This window comes from Onychostruthus taczanowskii, unplaced genomic scaffold (genome assembly GCF_017590055.1).
Source record: "Onychostruthus taczanowskii isolate IOZ18803 unplaced genomic scaffold, ASM1759005v1 scaffold18, whole genome shotgun sequence".
Lineage (NCBI taxonomy): Eukaryota > Metazoa > Chordata > Aves > Passeriformes > Passeridae > Onychostruthus > Onychostruthus taczanowskii.
In genome coordinates, this window is record NW_024499017.1 from 1,785,922 (window position 1) to 1,808,556 (window position 22,635).

Here is a 22,635-nt window from a genome sequence, read left to right on the forward strand (position 1 = left end):
CTTGGGGAATGTAGGGAACATTTGTTTCTTGCTGTTATGCAGATGCTTGTACTTTAAAGGCTATAAATTTTATTTTGGTTTTTTTAATGTTTCTTCAGCTTTTCTTTATGGTGACAAGTGTTATGTCTGTAATACTTTATTGATGATATTTTCCACCCCACTTCAGTCTTTTTTTTTAATACATTCTATTTGAGGTCACACCAGTGCCAGCTAATGTCAGATCTGTGTTTGGACTATGTCTGTCTTGTCAAATATCCAGAATAGCATTTATCTAGTCATAAATTTAACACACATAACCCAGGCAAGGGTTTATAAGCTTTCATGGAAGTTAAAAATTCCTGCTTCCATTCAGGAGCAGTAAAACAAGAGCCACAGTGCTGGCCCTGATCAATCTCTTCAGTCAGTAAAACCCTCCCACTCCCTTTTCCCTCAGTTTGACGTGCCCTGTCTGTGTCTCTGCAGCTGCAGCATCCCAGTGCTGAAGTGAGGGAGTATGCCTGTGCCAGTATTTCCAAGCTGCTGCAGCAGCAGCACGTCATCCCAGCCTTCGTGCAGCGGGACGTGGTGCGCTGTCTGGGGCCCTTGCTGATGGATCGCAGTTTGGCTGTTCGGGAGACAGCTGCCGGTGCTCTCCGGTGAGCACTCCCTAGTGCTCGGGGGAATGGGGGATCCTGCCACGGGGGAAAATGGGGTTCTGTGGTGGCAGCTGTGGACTGAGTGCCAGCCTCTCTTGCTTTCCTTCTGGTCTGAGGAACTATGCCTACATCAGCTGAAGTCTGTGAGAGAGGGGCTTTCCTTGCTCTGTGGGAGTTATATGGCAGGAGCAGGCTTTATGAAATGTATGGCTTTATGAGGAAATAGACAGAACTTGAGTGCAGTTTGGATGGCATTTTGTGTTGTGATGTTTTAGTACAGATAAGCTTTCTAATTATGCTTAATGAATAAATGGAAATCATATTTTTTTTTCTAACTCCAAAGTTATTCTCTTGTGTTAGTGAGGTAGAAGATTAAAGCTACTGTGTAGGCAAATTGAGTTTAAAACAAAAAGTACCATAACCTTTAGAGAAGAATATCAAAGGCATGGGGTTTTTGAAACATTCTTGGAAAGTATTGTATTTCATCCAAAGCATTAATTTTTTTGTTTTCCCTAGAAATCTGAGTGCTTGTGGAGGATTTGATGTCTGTGATGACATGGTGACCAACGACATCATGACACCCCTGGTTGCACTTCTGAAAGAGGTGTGCTTATTTTTATTTTGATTTTAAACCTGATCTAGACATTGAATTGTCCCATATAGAAAAACAGTTCTGTTTTTATAGCTGTTATTACAATAAGGGACTTGAAAGTTCTTTTAAAAGAATGTTTTGATAGGTTTAGTGATACAGAAGTTATTCCAGAGATTTCTAACCATTGGCTTCTGGCCATAACTTGAGTCCATGGTGAGGTTTGCTGCCTAGGATGATTTTTGAGTGAAAAGTCTGGAGATTTTGGGTCTGTAATGTCAGTTAAATTTATTCTGTCAGTGAGAATCAAGGTCCTTCATTTATGTTGCAGCATTATTCTAGTGAGGTTTTTTTGCTGAGCAATTCTGTCTCAGTGGATATTTGGATGTATAGCTGGGTAGTTAGTGGAGAATAACCTGTACTGAATTTGTATTCTTTCTGTGGTCCAGGTGTTGCACTGCAGTTTGGATATTGCATTGATTTCTCTTACCTGCTGTCTTTGTATGAGCAACCTTGAGCAATATCATAATTTTCTATATGTTTCTTCCCCATTTTAAAATATGAGTAATAGCATTACTATCGAGCATAGTAAGGTACTAGCTGAGTTAATCTTTGTATCTTTGTGGTTAGAAAGAGCTGTTGACAACTGCATACAGACTATTAGCAAGAAACAGTACTTCAGGTTCTAAAATTCCCAAGTTTGTTTGGTTAGAAACAGCTGTTGACAACTGCATACACACTATTAGCAAGAAACAGTACTTCAGGTTCTAAAATTCCCAAGTTTGTTTTTTTTTTTTATTAGAAAGTGCTTCTAAAGACTAACTGCAAAGCAAGTACTGTAAGAGTCTTTCTACAAGAGAAAAGTTACCAAGCATTCAAGTTTTCATAAAGAAAGGAAACTAGCCAGGTGTTCTGGTAATAAACACTGCATGAGAGGATCTCTCCACTCAGTGCTGATACTTTAAAGTTTTGCTTCTCTTTGTGGCTTGATTGTTTCCCAGCCCTTGTTCTTTTGTTTGGTTGTAGTGCAGCACTGGACTGGATGCTAACCAGCTCTCTCCAAAGAAATGCAGAGGGATTAACAAAAATTATATTGAAGACATAGCCAATGAGGCTATTAATTTGCTGTGGAATATATGGTAAGTACTGTGTAAACACTGGCATTTTAGCTAAGTTGAATTGTTCTGAAAAGGAGTGTGGTAATTGAGGAAGAAAAGAAATTATTGTCCTGGTGTGGGAAGATGCATTCATTTGCTGATTCTGATTGTGTTGCTCCTACATTTACCTTGCTTTAATAATGATGAGCCCTCATCTCATCTGAAATAAAAGTTTATCTTCTAGTATAGATTACTTTTTTAAGTGAAGGATTCTAAAAGTGCATGAAGTTGGTAATTAGTTTTAGAAGAGTAACAAATTCTTTTTTCTACTGGTTCTTCATCCTGAGTTCTGATCCTGTTTCCTGAACATGTTCTGTCATAGTCTGTTGTTTGGGTTGTGGCTTCTTGCAGGTATTTCCTGTAGATCCATATCATGATACAAGCGATGGGGAAAATTAAATTCTGATCAGTGCTTTAGGAATATGGGGAGTTTTTATACTACTTCCTTTGCAGGTCATCTCAAAAACTAATATTAATTGTTTGGGGCAACTATCCCTTAGTTTCTGAGACACTGTTAAAATTTTACTTATTATGTGAGAAAGTAATGTAAATTGGTCTATTAGTAGTTTATATTGGAAACACCAGGTGAAGGAAGAGAAATGGCAACACTATTAATACAGAAATTACTGTAAACATTGAAGTGATACAAATCTGTTCCAAAAGTTCTCCTTGAACTTTGTGTGGTTTTTTTCTTTTTTTTCTCACATTGTACACTTTGCATGCAGGATTTTGTTTAGCACTGTACAGTGCCTCAGTGGAACTGCCCCTCTGCCTGTCTATGTGATATGGCTGCTGGCTTGAGGCCTTATTTCTAAACAGGGATATTTATTTTTTAGGGGGATTGGAATCTAGAACAGTAGATAAACTCCTTGTTCAGCATCTTGCACGGAATACATGACCCTTTGTAACTGACTCAGCAATGTTATGTGTTGTTTTTTTTTTTTTTTTGCTTTTTAGTCAGTGCTTGAAAACAGGAAGTATGATCATTAAGTGTGATGTAAATCACTTCTGTATTTTGAACTTTGTGGTAATGAGTGTGACCTGCTTGTTTCGTTGCTAAGTTTGATACTGATAAAATTAGTAAAAAAACTGGCATTGATGCTGAGACATAATATTTTCAAAATTAAAGTTTTGAAGACCCTTGTAGCTAGTTAGCTCCTGTGCTTTTTTAGTTTGAATTAGTCTTGTATCAATTTATCAATTTATTTAGTTTGAAAGAGAGAGTAGCTGTGAGAACTTGAAGAAACGCAAATCCCACTGTTAGATAATGAAAGTAAATGCATTTCTGAATGGTAAGAGCAGTCATTTTGTGGAGTGAGTGGGCACTGATATGGGAGGCAGCAGCCTGCTCTGCTGCCAGTGGGTTTGTGGGTGAAGTCTCCTGTGGCTGCAGGAAGCCCTGGGCTGGCTTGCAGCCCACAGCTCTGAGCTGCCTTCCACACTCCAGCAGGAGCCTGTAGTTAGGCTCCCAGATAAACTCTGAGCACTGTGTGAGGAACCAGCTGGCACAAGCCAGCTTTCCTCAAAAGTGTCCAGGATTTTGCAGCTTCTCTTTCAGCATCTCATATAGAGTTGATCATAACTTCAATAATGAAGGATAGCTCTTTGACTAATGCATAATTCTTAGGTATGTTTTAAAAATGTGAGTAATAACAAGTATGGGGTGCTTAGGATGTTCCTACAGTACTTTTTTTCCTGCAAAAATGTTTGACTGATCTTTTCCATACATTAGTGAATGCAACAATACTGCCCTACACATATTCAATAAAGAAGGATGTCTGGAGGCTGTCTTACATTACATGAAGAAATTTGCCACAAATGTGGATCTGGCTATTTCAGTAGGTAAGTGCTAAAAAGAGAAGATAAGGCTTTAAAGATACCTTTTTTTTTTTTTTTTTTTTTTTTAATTGTATGAATGTAACACTGATATTGTATTCATTGCATAATGGACCTGCTTTAGCATTGCTTAATTTTGCACTGAGTGTAAGACTGTAAATTAATTTTTGGCTAGCACAAAATAAAGAAGTTGACACCTGTTGTGCATGTTTTCAGTCCAAAAGAGAATGGCTTATTGGTGGTTACATGGGAAGAAAAATTTTGTGGGAAGAGGGCTTTAGAGGGAGGCTGTGTTTTTCATTTTGTTTTCATGTTTTGGTAATGGAGGGTTTAATTTGTTGAGCAGAGGAGACAGTCCTTCTAAAAAAACCCCAAACAATTCCAATCACTTTCAGTCTGGTTTTATCAGTCTTACTGTTCATAATGGTCATACAGGTATGTGTGCTTCCAGCATTTTTTTATGTTGTCCATTGTCAGTATATAATGGATAAATTTGAATGTGAGTAGCTCAAATTAATACAACCAGTTCCATGGCTGATGTGGTACCTGTTTCTGTTTCCTCATCTGTTTTATGTATGGGTTTGCCCCAGAATGTCTTTTAATCCAAAACACAGCTTGTGAAGGACAGTGTCAGACTATTACAACATGATGCTGCATGAAATTTTTTTCCTGTGTCAGCATTTCATTGCTTCAGCTTTCAGGAAGATAATGCTTTCTCATTAGCAGAGCAAAAGCTAGTACTGGGTTTGTTAATTATGTTTGCTCTTGTTGTTTGCTGCAGCAAACTGCTTGCAGGCAGTGACAGAAGATAATCCAGATCTTCTTTCTTCATTTAATGCTTCTGCACAGCAAATACTGGAAACAGTGATGTTGAGTCCAGAGAGCACCATGAAGCACATCCTTCTGAGAACACTGATAGCAGGTACAGTGCTCAAGGGAGTTCATTGCTTTGAGATGGGGAGCATGGCAGGTAAAGGAGGCTGGGAAGGACAGAAGCCTTTGTCTTCTCTGCTGTGGTCTGGACATCTGATTGTCGAGGTGTACATGGTTGGTGAGGTTATATCTGCCTTTTGGAACTGCAAGTAGGTATTTGCAACTAGTTTTAAAACTGGCTTAAATGCTTGATTCTGAATTCAGCCCCTGCTCAGTGTGATAGCCCACTTTAACTGCTCATTTAGGTTTTAACAGTTAAATGTGTCAATAAGTGGTACAGGAGTTGTTCTGATCTTACTAGCTGTAAGTTTTTTTTTACCTCAGATTCTCTACCTTGAATTCTTCTTGTTACCTCAAATGTTTAACCATGATGATTTTTGATACTGGAGTGTAATAAATTAATTTTGAGACTCCTTAGAAAACGATTCTCCATGTGTATTTGTTATCTCAGGTGTCCAGAGTGATACCAAGGTCATTCCACATAAATATTCTGTAAATGTTTACATGCTGAAATTTACATGAGCTTAAGATGTGGGCATTGCAATTATTACAGATTAGTTACAAAATGTTATGCAAAAAAAAAAAAAAAATCTGTAGAGAAAAGGCTTGAACATTTTATAGGGAATATAAGCACTGACTATTTTAAGTAGTGGAGGCTGTGTCCTTACAAAATGGCTATTACAGAGCTGGGAATTGAGCACTTAAATAATTTGTATAATTTGGTTACCTCATATTTAGGCACTATCTGGAATATAAAGGATACCATTCCACCAGGCAGCCTGGGAAGCACAGTTAATGCAATCCTGAAGATATTTTCAGAATCGTTGGCAATAGATGCTGGTGAAACAATTATTCGTATGAATGAAGCTGAGAAAAACAGGTTAAAACTTGCTGTGGAAGCAGAAACTGAAGAAAACATGAGTGATACTACAGAAAACTGTGTTTTGAGTGAAGATGATAACATGGAAGAAATACCAAAAGGAAAACTCAGAAGAGAAAATGACGTTTCAGATTTACTTCCAGTAAGTGTGGCTGACTGGCTTTTGGACAGCTTTAGTGCAAGTGGCATTTCTTGAGAATAAAATTTGCTCTGGAACATCCAACAAAAAGATGGTAGATAACACTGCTTGGGTTTGTGTTTGGGGTTTTTTTTCAAGCTTGGGTGTAGACTGAGAAGAGGAAATGGCTGGGACTGTATTTTTAACTGACAGCTTGGATACTTTAAATGGCACTTAAATGTTGTTTTCCAAAATCAAATTTGGTTCATGTTTTTAATTTTTTAGTCTGATAAGTGGGAACTGAAAGAAGTGACAGCTTTACTGACGGCCCAGCAGACTGCTCTGGAAATCATTGTTAATATGTGCTGCAGTGAAGGTTTGTAGGAGTCTCGTTCATTGCAAGTGTTGTGGTGTGTTTTGTTTCTGAATAGGTCACCTTTAATTTGCTCTTTGCTCATCTGGGTTTCTAAGGGCAAATGCCCCTGGGCATACTGTCCCTGATATCCTCCTCTGGCAGCAAAGTGGGTTGTCATTTCTATTACTAATTTGTTTTTCCTTAGTTTAAGTGACTTATGTTGCTTAATTTTTTTTTTTTTTTTTTGCATGATACTGCATGTGCCAACATTTAAGAACAAACAAAAAGCACTCATGCCAGAGAGATATTTCCTAAAGTGTTGCAGCAAAATCTTTGTTCAGTTAGAGTGAGGTCTGACTTCTTCTGATGCAAGATGTGTGTGAATCTGATTGCAGCATGGGGGCATCAAATTTTGTAAAGCAGATGAATTTTATAGCTTTGATTTAGTTTTGATACTACGAGTGTTGCAAAATTAGGAGTAGGGACAGCTTTTGCATGAAACTGTGGCAACAATGTAGATCTTGGCTTCCAGAGTTCTGCCTTTATGAGCCTTGAGGAGGAGGAGAAAGAGAGGCTGTTATTTGGAGGGGAGTAGGATAAAGATATTCTGTATCTTTTATGAACTCTGAAACTCTGTGTTGGTAGTTTTTCTTTTAATCTTCAGGAAAACAAATGAGAGATTATCAAATTCTGTTTCGTAAAGCCAACAAACATACAAAACTAATCCCCTAAATCCTCCAAAACCTGAAAACTTTGACTGCTATTGTAGCTTTAGCCTGATGCAGGAGTAATTGTGTAGAAAGTAACTGAGTAGAATGTTCAGGTTCTTATAAAATCCACAGTAACACCTGTATGTAATTCCCAATGGTAATTTTTTTTTTCCTCTTACAGCACAAGGAAATTCTGCACCTAGTGTATGAAGCTCCTTTCATAACTGCATTTCTCATCTAATGAGCTGTAATTCATAAGCTTTCCCCTTTAATTGGAAAATCTCTTGTGGATAAGCTGCCATTCACTCAGTGTAATGTAAGATTGATTGTGTTGTATTTTACTACAGTACTTTACCCATTCATGGGCAGACAGTCTCTAGAAATTAGGAGGAATCCAGAGGCAGCTGTTCATTTAATTTTCAAATTATTTGAGGACTAAAATAGCTTTAGCCATTATGCTGAGTTAATAAAAACATTCAGCTTGCAACAGAGCTGAGAGAAATAAGCAGGCTGGTGAGGGATGCGTTGTAGTGAGCACTGGCCAGTGCTTGGAAGGAGCAGAGTGCTCCCCTTTGATGGGCACTGGGCAAGAAGCCAAGAGACTCCAGCACTGCTCTCCAGACTGTAGTTCTTGGGTCACCAGTGCTAGGTAAGATGGGATTGCTGCTGGAAATGCCTCTGTTTCCCAGAACATTAGAAGAAACCTGATCGTAGTTATGGGCCAGTGTTCTAGGTCCCAGTTCTTGCTCTGTCCTGGTCGCTTGCTGTCAGCTTATGACAACTGCTGTCTTTGTTGTTGCTGAATTGCATTGTCAGCTTGTATTATTATCAATTAGTTTTCAAGGGATGTTTTTTGCTTTCTTTGTTTTCTAAAGATGCAAAATTTTTTAGAAGAGGCAGGAGACTGAAAAGGGGATGTCCTGCTTTGTTTTCATGTTTCTTGCTGCTGTGGTTTAGTAAAGCATGAAAGACAACCATTTTCTCATGCAAAGGCTATTAACACCAGCAAGTTGTGGCTGTAGAATTAATTGGATATTACCATAAGATGCCTGTGTGGTCAAGTTGCCACACCTTGCCATCTTTACCCACCTTTACACATCTGATAAACCATAACCATCATCTTCAAATAAATTCTTAAACTTGCACAGTGCAAGTGAAATGCATTCATTTGGGTCTTTGTTGCTGTATTTTTTGTGAATTTACCTTTGGCCACAGAAGTGCATGGCTGTTCCTGTAGTTACTACAGGACATACATCTCATGAGAATCTGGGTTGTCCAACAAAATTACTTGGGGTCAGTATGATAGGTGGGTTTTTTTTTGTCACAATAGTTAAATACCCTGACCTATGTACACAGAGCTTTCATCTGTTGGAAAGGAGGATCAGTCCAACCTGTAGACTTAGGACTTGGGTAAACATTAGTTAAAATGTAACCAGATTTAAAGAAACTTCAGCTAAATGAGTGCGAACTCTGTGGGTGTAGATATACGAGTTCAAATATAAATGAGGGTGATTTCAGTTTGTGCTTGCCAGCCGAAGTCCCCCTTCAGCTGTGGAGAGATTATTCACACAGTAGCCTGTTGGTAATAGAACTTCGACTCCTCTCACCATATCTGCCCTTAAATCTGCTAGTAGAAAAAGTCATGTAAGTATGACCCTAGTTCAGGTTTAAGATTATAAAACTAGTTTAATTTATGTGAAATGTGTTGCTTGAAATGACTATCAGAGATTATTTGGCTTTCTTTGCTGTCATCCTTTTGTTTCAACTGACCTTGCTGTGGAGACAGTAACATCTTCATCCAGGCCAATTATTGCCCAGGCAGAGGACATCTGTCTGTGCCTTCAGTATTGCCACAGGAAACAATTGCCTTAAACTGACTGCAGTTAGTAAACAAGTTAAGTTAAACTCCTATATTTGCATGCTTGAATCAACCTCAGAAAATGAAGTGGTACAATCTAAGTTAAAATCTTCGTACATCTTTATGAAATATTTCTTCTGTACCTTTTTTGATGTTTTTAAACAACACATTAATATCACAGATTAACATGCCCACATATGAAGAACCTCTCATAAGAATATTTGTGCCTCAGTGAGTATAAAATATTTTTAACAAAATATTTAGAACTGTTGCTTAATGGCATTTGGTTTGTGAGGAGTTTGTTAGAGCCCAAGAACTTCAAGATTCCTTAACCAAGATGTTTGGAGAAGCCAGTTTCAGTTGGGAGATAGGATAGCTGTTGCATATGGGCTGTTACATTTACAAATCTGTCTTGTGTTCTCAGATCCCTCTGATGATGAGTGGGAAGAACTCTCCAGCAGTGATGAGAGTGACTTGTTCATGGAAAACTCGTACAACGAGGGGAGTGGGCTGCTGCTGTCACCCCTGTGCCTCTCTGATGAAGTTAACTCAGCATTTCTGAACAACCTCATTCCAAAGAAGGTGTTGTCTTCTGTATTATTTCCAGAACAAGTCTTTCCCTTGTTCCTGCTTTGTATCCCAGGTTAGACAAACAAATTATTCCAATCCACCTGGAGGAAGGGAGCATTTTTTGAAGTAAGTTTGGCCTCACTTTTTTTGCCTAGAGGTGGTGCATCATTGCAAATAAATAATTTGCTCATGTAAATGAGAATAGAAATCAGAAATCTGGTAGGTCTTTTTAAAATATTTTCCCCCCAAAATACAAAGGTTGTTATTCCTCAGTTTGGACATGAAAAAGATTACCCACAGAAAGAAAGGAAACTTGGCTGAAGCGTGACAGCCAGATTTCTGTATTAGCTAAATGAGGTGGAAATAACATTAATGAATGGCAACAGTCAGCACTGAAAAAGTGCAAGTTCCTCTCCCCCTGTTTTATACAAATGTCTGAAATACAGTATTTGGCACTGACAGGAAATCAGATGTTTTTGTTTCAGAGTTGTTGATTGATATATTCTGTTGTAGCAGAATCTATAAGAAGAAAGAGCTAAATAAGAAAGAATAGCAGAGACCTAGAAAATCACCTGTTGTTAGTACAGTTGAAGACAAAATACTTTATGCTAAACCCAGTGTATAATTGCACCATTTAAGTGATAGAGGAAAATTCTGGCATTTCTAGCAGGCGAGACATTTGCTATCTGGAAAACTTTGAAGTATGTAGTTTGAACTATCTGTTTGACATTAAGCTAAAATTTCAGTCTTCCCTATGAACACACTATAACCAAAAAAAAGAAAAAAAAAGAAAAGAAAAAAGGGCTTTATTGATAAACCTTTCTTTTTCCCCTCCTCAGATTCTGGAAAAAACTGCTTTTCCGAACAGTGTTGCTCTAGGCATCTGTACGCACAATCCATCTTGGAAACCATTAATTAAAAAGTAGGCATTTCATTGTCTCTCTTACTATTTTTCAAGTATATTCAGTTGTTTTAGAACTCTTAGAAGGATTGTCCATCTTTGAGCTGCTCTTAAGATCTGTAAACTGGCAAATCTGATATATGATTTTGAAAAAAGAGACACAAATGTTTGTGAGCTGCATACTGGATCACAACCTTATTAAATTCAAGGTTCTTCTTAATATTTCAACAGGTGTGTTCAAAAATACCTGCTCAGTGTGTTTTTTGTTTGTTTCAGACTGAATGCAGTGCAGTGTAGAGCTTTAACGTGTCTTCAGAGCATTTTGTTGGTGTCAGATGTGGATTGTCTTGGGGGAGCTTCAGCACTTCAGTCGCTTGCACAGCATCTCTCACAGCTGATCTTTTCTAAAACAGGTAAGATGTTTAGTAAAGGGGACTTGCTGACCCCCTTTGCTGATCATCTAGATATAAGGTAGCCATGTTCCAATGCTGTTTATTACTAACTTCATCCCTCTGGTCCTTCAAGATAAGGATACTGAATGTTGGCCATGTACTGACACGACAGTGTATCCTGTTTAGATATGTTTATCCAAACTGCACCTTGAGCAAGTCTGCTCGTAGTGCAAGAATCTGCTTCATGTTTGGGTTTACACAGAAAGCCCCTGAGTGGATTTGTACTGCCTTGTTGGGAGACCAGAACTGTTTGCTTGATCATATTTGTGGTAAAAACAGTTTTTGAGCAATCAGACAAGTATGAAGAAGATGGGACATTTTCTTTTTAAATGCGTAACTAGCCTAAGGAGATGTGAAAACAAAACATGTCTAGCACAGTCTTTCACATCATTTTTCCTATTAATCTTACCAAATTATGGCAGAAGCAATTGGTGAAAAAATCTCAAGAATGTTCATGCTTATTACATTAGAAAAGAGAGCAGCCACCTTGTCCCCAGGATGTGTTTTGTGCTTATGATGGGTTATCTTTATTGGAATTATATTTGTAGTGAGAAAGTGTGCAAAGTTGTTACAACTAAGTGTTAAAGCTGCCTTTTCTGGTTGTGGTTCAATTTCAACAGAGAAGGTAATAAATTTAGTTCTTCCAAAAATTGCTATTTTAGAAAATATATATATGTGTATGTATTTATGTATATGTATATATATTTGTATATATGTGTGTATATATGTATATATATCTGTGTGTGTGTGTGTATATATATGTATATCTTAGATCTGTATTTAGACAATGGAGTGGGCTGCCCAGGGAGGCTGTGGAGGCACCATCCCTGGAGATGTTTAAGGACAGACTGGACGTGGCACTCAGTGCCAGGGTCTGGTTGACATGGCAGTGATCAGTCACAGGTTGGACTGATCTCAGAGGTCTTTCCCAGCCTCACAGGTTCTGTGATAAACACTAGAATGTCTTCACTGTAGTTACTCCAGGGTGCATTATTACATAGACATACTGTGAAGGTCTCCCCGTACATCTGCTAGTACAGTGTTACTGGATTCCAGCATTCCAGCTGCTTTCTGGGATCCCTATACATGAGAGCAGCATCATTTCCATAATCCTGTTGGATCATGTATGCTATGACCTCTCTTTTACTGACATGAAAGAAGCTGAACCGAGATTGGGAAAAAAAAAAAAGTTTTAAGAAAAGCCCAAGTGTTTCCAAACTGAGGATGTGGGTCCCTGACAGGCTGTATCCTTCAGACTATTCTGATAATCTTGCTTTAAGGTCAGTCGTGATGGGTCTTCAGAAAATAAGAGTGATTCTTAGAGCCTGGAAAAGCTGCCAATTCTCCAAACTGTCAGAAAACATTTTCCCTAAGACAGTTCTGTTGAAGTCTGGCATATGTGTGGCTTTGTCATTTCTCATCTCTTAGAAGCTCAAGAAGTTTAGTTTCCTTCCCTTCCTTCAAGTGTCTCCATTTGTAACCATAGATGTAGCTTATGTAGTGCTCTGCTGTGGTGTATAAAATGGCACTGCATTAGTGCTTGAAAATGCATCTGCCTGCAAAACACACTTTTTTCTCAATGTCTTTAAAGACATGTGATTAGTCTATGGGAGCATTACTACTGAGTGCAGTGTGTGGAAAACTAAAATGTAGAAATGAAAATATCTATGAAAACATATCCAAGGAAGTTCACATAAAATATGTCTCATGCTTGAAGAGAGAACTTCCAATATTTTGGGTCTACATCTTATGCTTTGTAATAGAAAGCTCTCGGATGAAGCTGGAGAAGTTTCTGTCTGAAGACAGCTAAGGATGTTAAAATTAATTAATTGGCACAGGCCCGTTTTTTCATGTTTAAATGCTGTGTAATGAAAACTGCCAGATAGAGCTGATAACATACCAGCATGTGGTTAGAAGGAATTCTGTGGTTTACAGGGTTAAAGAGAGGCATAAAGATCTGATTGTTTACATGAGAAGGGAGGAGATGCACATAAATCAAGAAGTTCTGCATCTGGAGTGGTGCAGAAAATAAACCCATTAAGAGGAAAAGAAAAGCCTCAAGAAGTGCAGAACACAGATTGAAGGTGATGGCTGCTACTGATGAGTTTGTAGTTAAACAAGAATAATGCAGTGTTTGAGTCATACATTCCTGGAATGTTATTAAACCACCGGAAAACATGCTCTTTATATGAATTGGAAAGAGTCCAGTGTTCTGGGTGTCTGAAAAGCTTGTTTAAGAAGGCAGAAGAAAGGAGGTGAAGTATGCAGTCAGCTTCTGCAGTTTTCTTGGCTCCTGTATTGTGGCCTCCATGTAATACCAGTTTTCACCTGCTGTTCTGGTGACAGTGGCTGGCCCTGTCCCTTAAGTCTCAACCAGGGATGTGCCTGGAAAGGAGGCCCAGCTGTGTTCTAACCTCCAGATGCAGTCAATGCTGAATTCAAAAAAATCACTATGGTTACAACCTACAGAGACCAGTCTCTGAAAATCTAGATTTTCCTGTTGTGGTAGTACCTGGAGGAGCAATTAAGAGATTAAGGAATTTGTATTTCTTTGCTTCCTGTGTCCCTCATATTTCTGTTTAACTTCTGGCTCTGGGTTCTGTTCTTTGACAGAACTCCCTACAGACACAGAATTCCTGGAAGCTGTAACCAGTGCTTTGAGGGCTCTACTACAAACAATGGCATCAAAGAACATCTCCCAGGTAAAAGCTTTCAAACTCAAATGCTCTGGTATTTCAAATTCCTGTGAGGTTGGGCTGGAAAGTTTTTGAAACAAAACAATATAAATTTAGTTCAAAATTTCAGCAGTTTTGAGCTCTGGAAGAACAGATTAATATCATTAACTGTATTTTTCATGGACCTTACAGGAATATTTTTTTAATATATCTCCTCAACATGAAAACAAAAGTATTTCAAAACCAGAATAGCAATAAGCCACAGGTATCTTTAGAAGATAATTATAATGACAAATATATAGAAAATTAGCACCTAGAAATGTGGCTTCTTTATTTCCTGATGTCACCTAGCTGGTGGTCTTTGAATCTTGGTTGGATATGAATTAGTTGAATACAGGAATGAAGCATAATAATTTGGTATAGAAGACACAATACTAGATAGTCTGCTAATCCTTTCTGGCCTTAAACTGAAAACTGAGCTTTTATACTGTAAGTTGTAATGAGTTGGAAGCAGCTATTGAGCTAGATAAATTTGTGAAAATCTCAGAACTTTTCCTTCAACTTCATGTCAGCCTTGGATATGTTCTGGAACAACCAAGTTGAAAGGGAATTGAAATTTCTTCGTAATTGCATTTTCAGAATTCTTAAAGTTTTCATAATCTAGGACTCTGTTAAGAATTTGCCTGTGTTCTGTAAAAGTACAGTGTCTAAATGTCATATTTCAAAATTTCCATGAAAATGTAACCATGTGTGTGTTCCTTCTTTCCCTCCTTTCCCCTTGCTGAGCAGTGTATGACTCCCGAGCAGCTACTGGCTTTATGTGAGGCTGGTATTCAAAGCAGCAATGCCAGTGTTAGAGTGAACGTGGTGAGCATCCTTGGAATTTCTGGCAGTGTCCTGGCAAAAGGACAAGATACAGCTGAAACACTGAAGGTGAAAAAGCAAACTTTGCATTGCAGGCTTAAAAGAATTTTGATGTTTCTTTCAATTTTCTTTAACATTGCTGGAAAAATCAATTCTTCTTTCTCATTACAGATGATTGGAAAATTTCTTCTTGAGGTTGCTATGAAGGAATCTTCTCTTGTGGTAGCAGGGGAAGCCTTGGATGCACTTTTTGATGTATTTGCAGATGGTGAAGAAGCAGAAAGGGCAGCGTTACAGATCAGGTTGCTTCCAACACTGAAGGAATTTCAGCCAGTGTTCAGAATGAGGGTAGGCATCAAGGGCAGCCTGCTCAGGGTCTCAGCACACAAAGTGGGTTAAAGGTTGAGTTTTGGGCTCCTAGAAGATACACTTACTTTATAAGGTGACAGAAAAAAAGCATTTGATTTTCTGATACTCCAGTTCAGAGGAAAGCAAGTACCTTAAAATTCATGGATGTGTCAAGTAACAGTGCAGCACCTGAATTGCAACATCTGCATTACACCATCAGTATTACTGATGTCCAAATCACTGTATTGTTCTGAAACAGTTGTACAAAAAATCCTGCAGATGTCTCTGGAGGTGGAAGAAAAGTCCTTTCTGAAGTTACATTGACATCTTTGGTTTTTAACTTGCAGTAGCAGTTGGATGTTTTTGTTCCATTCTTGGTTAATTAAAACAGTTCATGTATCCTGTATTTTCAAGAATAACAAGGCTGGCATTATAAATTGTAATTTTAGGTACATCCTAGACTTAAACAGAGAATGACCTTCCACACAAAGTTTCTTTGGTCAGATGCAGCCTGAGGAGTGACTTCTGTAGCCCAAAAGCCAAGCACTGTACACGCAAAGTACATACCTGCTGCTGCTTCAGTTGTTAGGTTAAATGTGCAAGGTTTTCCATCTAAAAATCCACAGAAAAGAAGTGTGTGTCTCAGATTTTGGGATGAAATAATGTGCCATTAGTCTAGTTTTAGACAGCAGTGCATTATAGTAAATTGACTTGCAGAAATAATTGCTGAGCTCCACATGTGCACACGGGAACACCTTGGAGTTCTCCTAGAACACCACCATACAGAACTACAGTAAACTTGAGGTGATCTGGTAGGAGAAACTTCTCCAGGAGTAAACCATGTGTTCTTTTGGTTTTACAGATGCGAAAAGAAGGCAAAGGACAATATAGTACAGAGCAACTGTGTGTTCTTGACAATGTGAAGATGAATTTGAGAAGATTCATTGCATATCAGGAGACACTAGGGAAAACCCCAACTTGAAACATCGAGGAACTTTTAAGGTTTTTCTTATTGAGTCATGTTTTAAAAAATATAACTCTTTTCAACTTCCAACCTTTACTGAGCAGAGCAGTTTTGCTTTGATGTTAATGCTACATTTTATAACATTCAGTATTTTTATACTTTTGGGTTGATGCAATACGAAGGACATACCAGCATAAAACCCCAATCTCAGCATACCCTGAGATTGTTGGAGTGGTAAGAAGGTGCTCTTCAGGTCCTGAGGTTTGTACATAGCACCGCTACCATTGCCTGGATATCTTCATGTACCCTGGCAGAAAACTACACTTGTGTGAAAAAGAAATTCTGAAAATATTCTTGGTCAGGTGACAAATTGGGAAAAATATAAAAAGTAAAAGCTCAAGGTTTATTTCAGGGAATGGAGCAGTGGGAGAATGTTTATATTTGCTATTTGCTCTTACCTGTTCCTAGAATTGCACAGGCACTTCTGGCAGACTTCCCAAAAGAAGTATGTGACAAATGTGTAGATTCCAGACAACACTTGGATCTGTTATTTCATGAGGTTCATGAGGAGAAAATTTTCAGATTCATTTATGATAAATTCACTATGATAGCTTTTTGCTGTGAAAATCAGTGTAAGCAGATCCTACACTTAGACACAGTGCCCTGTCTTTATTTTGATTGGTATTTCTGAAAATGAAGTCTCCTATTTTACAGTCTTCCTTGTAATTCTGCATCATCACAAGTTTGAATTCTGGGAAGTAGTAAACATAACAGAAAGTATTTTTTATACTGAGGTGTTATCTGAAGTAAATTTATATTTGCGTAAAATACCTTTTGCAGATATTTGTGATGGAGATTTTTAAGCTGTAAAATACAGAACATATTTTTTAAAAATATCATTGCTTCATGCAAGTTGTATGATATTTTCCATATATCAAAAGCTTTGGTTTTGTTTCTGTGAATGAGATCCTCTCATTCACATTTTTCAAGAAAAAACCCCACAACTAAACACAAAAGCATTTTGTTTTGCTGGTTTTTGAAATGGGAGGTTTTTTTCTTCTCTCTCAATGTGCTGCCTTAGCTCAGACATCCAGTTTTTGGCAAAATTTTTCCCATGTTAAAAGCATGGAACTTAAAAAGACCAAATTTTCTTGGTTAGATTTCAGTCTTTAAGATTGAAAAGTAGACTTCAGAACTGACTGGTAACTTGAAATGACTGACTTTATGAAATCCTGACAAGGTATTTTGTCAGTTGCAAGAGGAAGGAAAGATGAGTTTAAGCAGCTGTACTGCCTGGAAGTGCTGTTGCTGCTGTTGCTTTACAGGAGTCACATGAAATGTGTGATGTGATGCCTGCCACTCAAAGGAGTGAGAGGGTGGGATTGGGAGGGCTCAAGGGCCATTAAGGCTGGACTAGAAAAAAACAGAAGTCAAAAGCATGGGGCAGTTGAAAGGTTATTCAGGATTTGGCAAAGCAGGCAGTGAAGAGGTCTGCAGTGTAACAGCTGAGGAGAGGTGGATTATGGCATAATACCCTACAGTGTGTGGATTTTAATCCTGGTGTTAGTTACACTTGCTGTACACTGAGGATAGTGTACTGTTAGCCTGATGAGAGGTATTAGTATTTGTTTGGAGCACTTAAAGGACTTCCACGTGGAAAGTTCTGCTCTCATTTTCTGGTTGCTACATTGAATTGCAGATGTTCTAGATTGGAAGGGATCTCTGGAGGTCTCTTAGTCTAGTCCTCTGATCAAAGCAGGGCTGACTTGGGAGACAGATTGTACTAGGCCTTGAACATCTCCCAGAATGGAAATTCTACAACTCTGGACAGCCTTTTCCAGAGCTTGACCTCTCTCACTGGAAATACATTTTTTGCCTTTTTCCCTTGTGCCTTGTAGGATTCTCCCCTGCTGCAAAATGTGCCTCTTGTCCTTTGACTGCACACGACCAAGAAGAGCCTGGCTCCATCTCCTAACCCCCACTTGGCAGCTGAAAACAGCAATTGTATTTCCCTCTTCTCCAAGCCAAATAAACCCAGCTCCCTCAGCTGTTCCTTGTATGCCCTCTCACCCTCCAACCATCTTAGTGGCCTTCTGCTTGACCTGCTCTGCTGTATCTTGTACTGGGGGCCCAAAACTGGACACACTACTCCAGATGTGATCTCCTAGGTGCTGAATAGAGGCAAGTAATTGGTTTTCTAGTCCTGCTGGCCATGCTTCTGCCAGCACAGCCTGTTATTTGTTAGCTGTTGTCACTGCAAGGATGCCCTGCTGGCTTCAGCTTACTGTCCACCAGGACCCTTTGGTCCTTCTCTCCAAAGCTGTCCTTTGGTCATTTAGTCAAGAGCACTGTCCCAAGTGTAGGAATTTGCATTTTTCAAGTGTAGCAGCCAGAATCTTTCCTGGGGACCATTAGAAAACCAAAGTATGTAAGTTTTTGTTTTGGGTTTTTCTTTTAGGTTGATAATATCATTAGATTGATAATGACAAGAAACATTTAATCTACAAATACAAATCTGGCAGTTGCAGATAAATATACAGAAGATAGGGCATCCATTAGAAACATGGTTTTCCTAATATAATCAGTTAGACTGTTTTTTTTTCTTCAAGTGAAAAAACAGACTGACATTTAGGTCTTAAACTATTCTGGCAGTAGGAAGACACTGATTATTTTTTTTTGCTATGCACTGATCAGCTGAATGTATTGAAAAAATATTTTCACAATAAGATTGGTGCATAGTACAAACCATATCACTTAAAGATGCAATATTAATGCATCTATGGAAGACAAAGCAAGTTATGAGTGATTTAAAGAAGCATCAAATCAGGGACTAAAACCAGGTGAGATACACTGGCACAAAAGAACTAAGCTACAAAATTGGGGCTACAAAAGTTGTTCTGACGCAACTAAGGAAAATCAAGGCAGCAGCAGAAGTGATGATAATGTGAAAATTAAATGTTTTGGGGGTCTTTGAACACTGGTTTATTTAATAGGTCTAGGTTCAGACAAAGACAAGATCCTTTACAGCCTACAAAGGGGAAGATGGATATTGATGGCAGAAATTGGACTGATGTAGACTGTGTAGCATAACTAAATAGATACTAAATATATGTAAGTGATCTTCATCAGTTGATCTAATCACACAGATAAGACTGCTATCAAAACAGGTATCTGAATTGGGTTGCTTATTCTGGTCCCTAAGGCATCATCTGTCTGCTTCAGTTAAAAGCCACAGTCCTTGGAAGGTATGGATTGCTCTGCTTGTGTCCCTGCCTGATGCTGAGCACAGCAAACTGGCTCTGAGCTGAGCTGTAATACCAAAATAGGTGCTGAATTTACCTTGCTCTGGTGTCAAGTAGAGTGTGAAGGAGGATGTGGGTCCCCTGCCCTGTTCAGGAGCAGCAGGACCACTGACAATTTCTGCTGCTTGCAAAATGTCAAATTCCCAGCTGTGGAAATAAGGAGTTATCACTTGTGTGGTTTAATTCTTGCTCTCTATGAAAAGAAACAAGTGGCAAGATGTAAATATATATTTGTTGTTTATACATCATGCCTTGACATTCAGAAGCAGAAGATGGCTGTATACCACAGTCAAGCCCATAGTCTAACTTTTTGGGGGTTATGGTGTGTGTTGAAGGTAATTTTTTGCTTTTTTTTTGAAGATTGCCTTCCTAGAGGAACAGGAATAACTTCAACCAGTAGTACTTGGCTTGGTTTGATGTTTGCATTTTGAGAGACAAATATAAAAAAAAAATGAGGGCACAGTAAAATTACAAAATGAGAACTGCGTAGGAGAACTAATAAATTTAAAATTAGTTTGCATTTTAAGTATTATAAATTAAATTAATATCTTGTGGAATATTAACATAAAACAACCAACCAGAAATGTCCATAAACTCAAGTTCTGTTTCCTTAGTGAGGGATTTTCAATAAAAACATTCCTGAGGATTGGATGGAAACATCTAGTCTTGCATTTACTGTTGCAAATTCCAATTCAGGCAATGGTAGTGGTGATTGAAAATAATGTAATTGTTCCTTTCTGGCACAAGTGACTTGAGCAAACAATCTATATATTGTTTGTTCTGGACAAGCTGTTAAGATATATAACTTCAGAATAATTGGCAAAATCTGAGGTCTCAGACAGCAAATGAAGGAGCTTGAAGTTTTTCCACCAGGGCTGACACATGGTGAGCATTTCTGTTTGAAGAAGCTTTTATTTGAGTGGTGGGGGGTTTTTCAGTCTAATTTCAGATATTTTAAAACTGTTAGTTTTTGTACCTTCTGGGAAAAAATTGAAGGCATTGAAGTAAATTCACTTAAATTTCATTTTGTTTCTGTATAATTTCTGTAAGTTTCTTCTCTCTGTGAGAGGCATTTTGTCAAACATACGGACATAACTCAGTGATCACATAAAGCCTAATTGGAGCTTTGCACACGGGAGGATATAGGAACTTGCTTTTTTTCTTTTGAATGTGAGTGCCAGGAGCTCCTGGCATTACTGTTACATTATGGATTTTAATCAAACTATTTGGGAGCTGAAGTAAGATCCCAGGGTAATAATCTGTTTGCTGTTGGGTTGTGGCTGCTGTGTGTTCCCAGCAGTGAGGGTCCTGATGCTGCCCTGGCATTATGAGGTGCTCAAATAAATCCCTGCACCATGCTGAAAGATGTCTTGGGCTTTCAGTAAAGCTTCTCCTGGTTTTGTGTTCCTGCTATGATAAAAATCCCATTTCTCCTCTGATGTGAATTTTTTTTAACTTTTAAGGAATATTGCATTAGCCTCTTCCCTCCTCTCTGCCCCTTCAAATGGAGAGTGAAAAGCACTTCCAAAAACTCATGGAAGAATGGCTGATTCAGCTAGTAAATGCATGATGTTTCCAGATAACCTTTCCTGGGAAGTTCCCTTTTTCATAAATAAAAGTGTTAAAATTCAAACCAGTGATCAAAAAAAACCCCAATTTGACCATATTAAAGTGTGGGTTTTGTTTTTTATGCCCCTCATGGCATACTTGCTAATCTAAAGCATTTGTGTTACTACACCACCTGTATTGTATGTTTGGCTATATTTGCTTGGCACTAGGGTTGCTACTGAGGAATCCTGTAAATTAATAAACCTCAGTCCTGTAACAAAACTTGTTGACATTGATGTGCTGTGAGTGTAGACTAAATCACCAATTTTTTTGCAGAATTAGCTTTATTAAAAAAGGAAAACAAATCAGTTATTTTTCCTGAAGGTTGCTGTTACCTTCTTAAGGGTAATGTAAAATAATTTATTTGACTTAAAATTTTCTTCATTGCATTTTTAAAAAAGTTTGTTAATTGAAACTTTTTAATTTGAATTTTTGATGTGCAGGGAATATTGTTTAGACTCTTCTTGTTACCTTTTCCTGCTACATATATAATTCTCAGAATAACTGAAGAATATGGGGTTTGGAAAATAAGGTTATTCATAGTGGTTATTTCCCAATTCCAAGACATGTTCAAGTGCCACCAGTTTCCATTTGGCTTTCACTAGTAGTTTTAGGTGCAGGTCCTGATTTTCAAAGCAATTAAGTTTGTCAGCTCGACCCCAGATTTCACCCTCTTGCCGTGGTTCATTTTCTCTTGGGCCATACAGATCAGACACGCTGTGACATAACAGAGCAGTGCTGAGGACAGTATGTTTTGCTCTGGGATGGTGGGGAGAAGCCAGAACTTCAGACTTCGCTTGTCACCAGGAAATGGTGCTAAGTCTTCTTTGCAAACTGTTCACAGAATGCTTGAAATTGGAATGTGACTTTTTAATTCTAAACCCTCCACCTCCAGCTTCCTAAAGGGAAATCATCTGCCATGCAATTCTGCAAGTGGGGGAAGCACCAGGCCCTTCGTGTAAAATGCTGGAAACTTTGTAGCTGATATTAAAGATGTTTTAAGGCTGTAGTATGAAAACACTAAAAATAAAACCGAGTCTGACAAGAACTGGTACTACTCACTGTTGCTGTTTGGGGTATTGTGTATGTGATGTATTTTTCCATCTACAAAAAAGGCTGCACCTAGGCTGCCTTTGCCCCTCCTCTGGTGCGGAATGGAAGGCAGGAAGACCCTGAACTACCCCTACGCGTCCTCACAAGAGTTTTGGGATGGGGGGCGGGCAGCGGCAGCTGTCCGTGTGCCGCCAGGGCAGCGCTGCTTCGGGTCTGCCCGCACCTCTCCGTGTGCCCGAGCCGCAGCCCGGCGCGCTGGCAGCGGCGGGGCCGGAGCCTCGGGCGCCCGCGGGGCCGGAACGAGCGCTCGGCCCTCGGAGCGCGGCTGCTGCCCCGCCGCGTGCCGGCGGCTCTCCCGGCCCGGCCCCGCCTCGCCGCGCTCGCCAGGAGGGGCGGGGGCTGTGGAGCGACGGCGGCAGCAGCGAGCAGGCAGGCGCGGAGCTGCCCTTCCATAGGAGCCGCCATTAGCGCTGGGACCCGCTGACAGGGTCTCGGCGGCGGCGGCCGGCGCGGCGCGGGGAGCGGATCAGCCGGGGTGGGTCCCCGTTTGATGGATCCCCGGATAGCCTGGTTCCAGCCAGAGCAGCTCGGCCCCTCGAACCGCCTGTGGATGCAGATCTGGGAGACCACGCAGGGGGTCCGCAACCTCTACTTCCAGCAGCAGCAGCAGCAGCAGGAGCAGCAGCAGCAACAACAGCAGCAGCAGCAGAGCGCCCCCGCCGCGGCCGGCCCGGCCTCCCCGCCCGGCATGTACCGCGCCCCCCGCGCCGACCCCCCGCCCGACTTCCTGCCGCTCGAGAGCGCCAACAACCCGCACAGCCGCGGCC

At 39.5% G+C, this 22,635-nt stretch overlaps 2 protein-coding genes across 3 annotated transcripts in view; both read left to right on the forward strand.

Moving 5' to 3' along the window:
- Positions 1 to 505: 505 nt before the first annotated feature.
- HEATR3 (HEAT repeat containing 3) lies at positions 506 to 21,800 on the forward strand. Of its 2 annotated transcripts, XM_041400452.1 has the most exons (15): positions 506 to 635; positions 1,152 to 1,239; positions 2,251 to 2,363; positions 4,114 to 4,223; positions 4,999 to 5,139; positions 5,889 to 6,172; positions 6,434 to 6,524; positions 9,496 to 9,653; positions 10,481 to 10,563; positions 10,819 to 10,955; positions 13,608 to 13,696; positions 14,459 to 14,602; positions 14,705 to 14,881; positions 15,744 to 15,883; positions 17,744 to 21,800. In XM_041400452.1, exons 1-14 carry the CDS (start codon positions 589 to 591, stop codon positions 15,861 to 15,863), a joined length of 1,782 nt encoding a protein of 593 aa, XP_041256386.1. In that variant the 5' UTR covers positions 506 to 588; the 3' UTR covers positions 15,864 to 15,883; positions 17,744 to 21,800. The 2 variants fall into 2 exon arrangements, with proteins under 2 accessions (XP_041256386.1, XP_041256385.1); XM_041400451.1 differs by having other exon boundaries at positions 15,744 to 21,800.
- A 422-nt stretch (positions 21,801 to 22,222) lies between these two features.
- The window catches only part of LOC121333993 (numb-like protein), an 806-nt gene continuing 393 nt past the window's right edge, over positions 22,223 to 22,635 (forward strand). Inside the window, exon 1 of the mRNA XM_041400848.1 lies at positions 22,223 to 22,632. Coding sequence (XP_041256782.1) covers positions 22,359 to 22,632 — 274 coding nt within the window. The 5' untranslated portion in view covers positions 22,223 to 22,358. The remainder of the gene's footprint in view (positions 22,633 to 22,635) is intronic.

Bases quoted from the DNA above. Each gene is read 5' to 3' on its own strand.
- HEATR3 (XM_041400451.1), top strand. From the start codon at position 589: ATGGATCGCAGTTTGGCTGTTCGGGAGACAGCTGCCGGTGCTCTCCG. The intron at 5,140-5,888 runs GTACAGTGCTCA...CCTCATATTTAG, and splicing joins TCTGAGAACACTGATAGCAG to GCACTATCTGGAATATAAAG. The intron at 14,882-15,743 runs GTAGGCATCAAG...TTGGTTTTACAG, and splicing joins AGCCAGTGTTCAGAATGAGG to ATGCGAAAAGAAGGCAAAGG.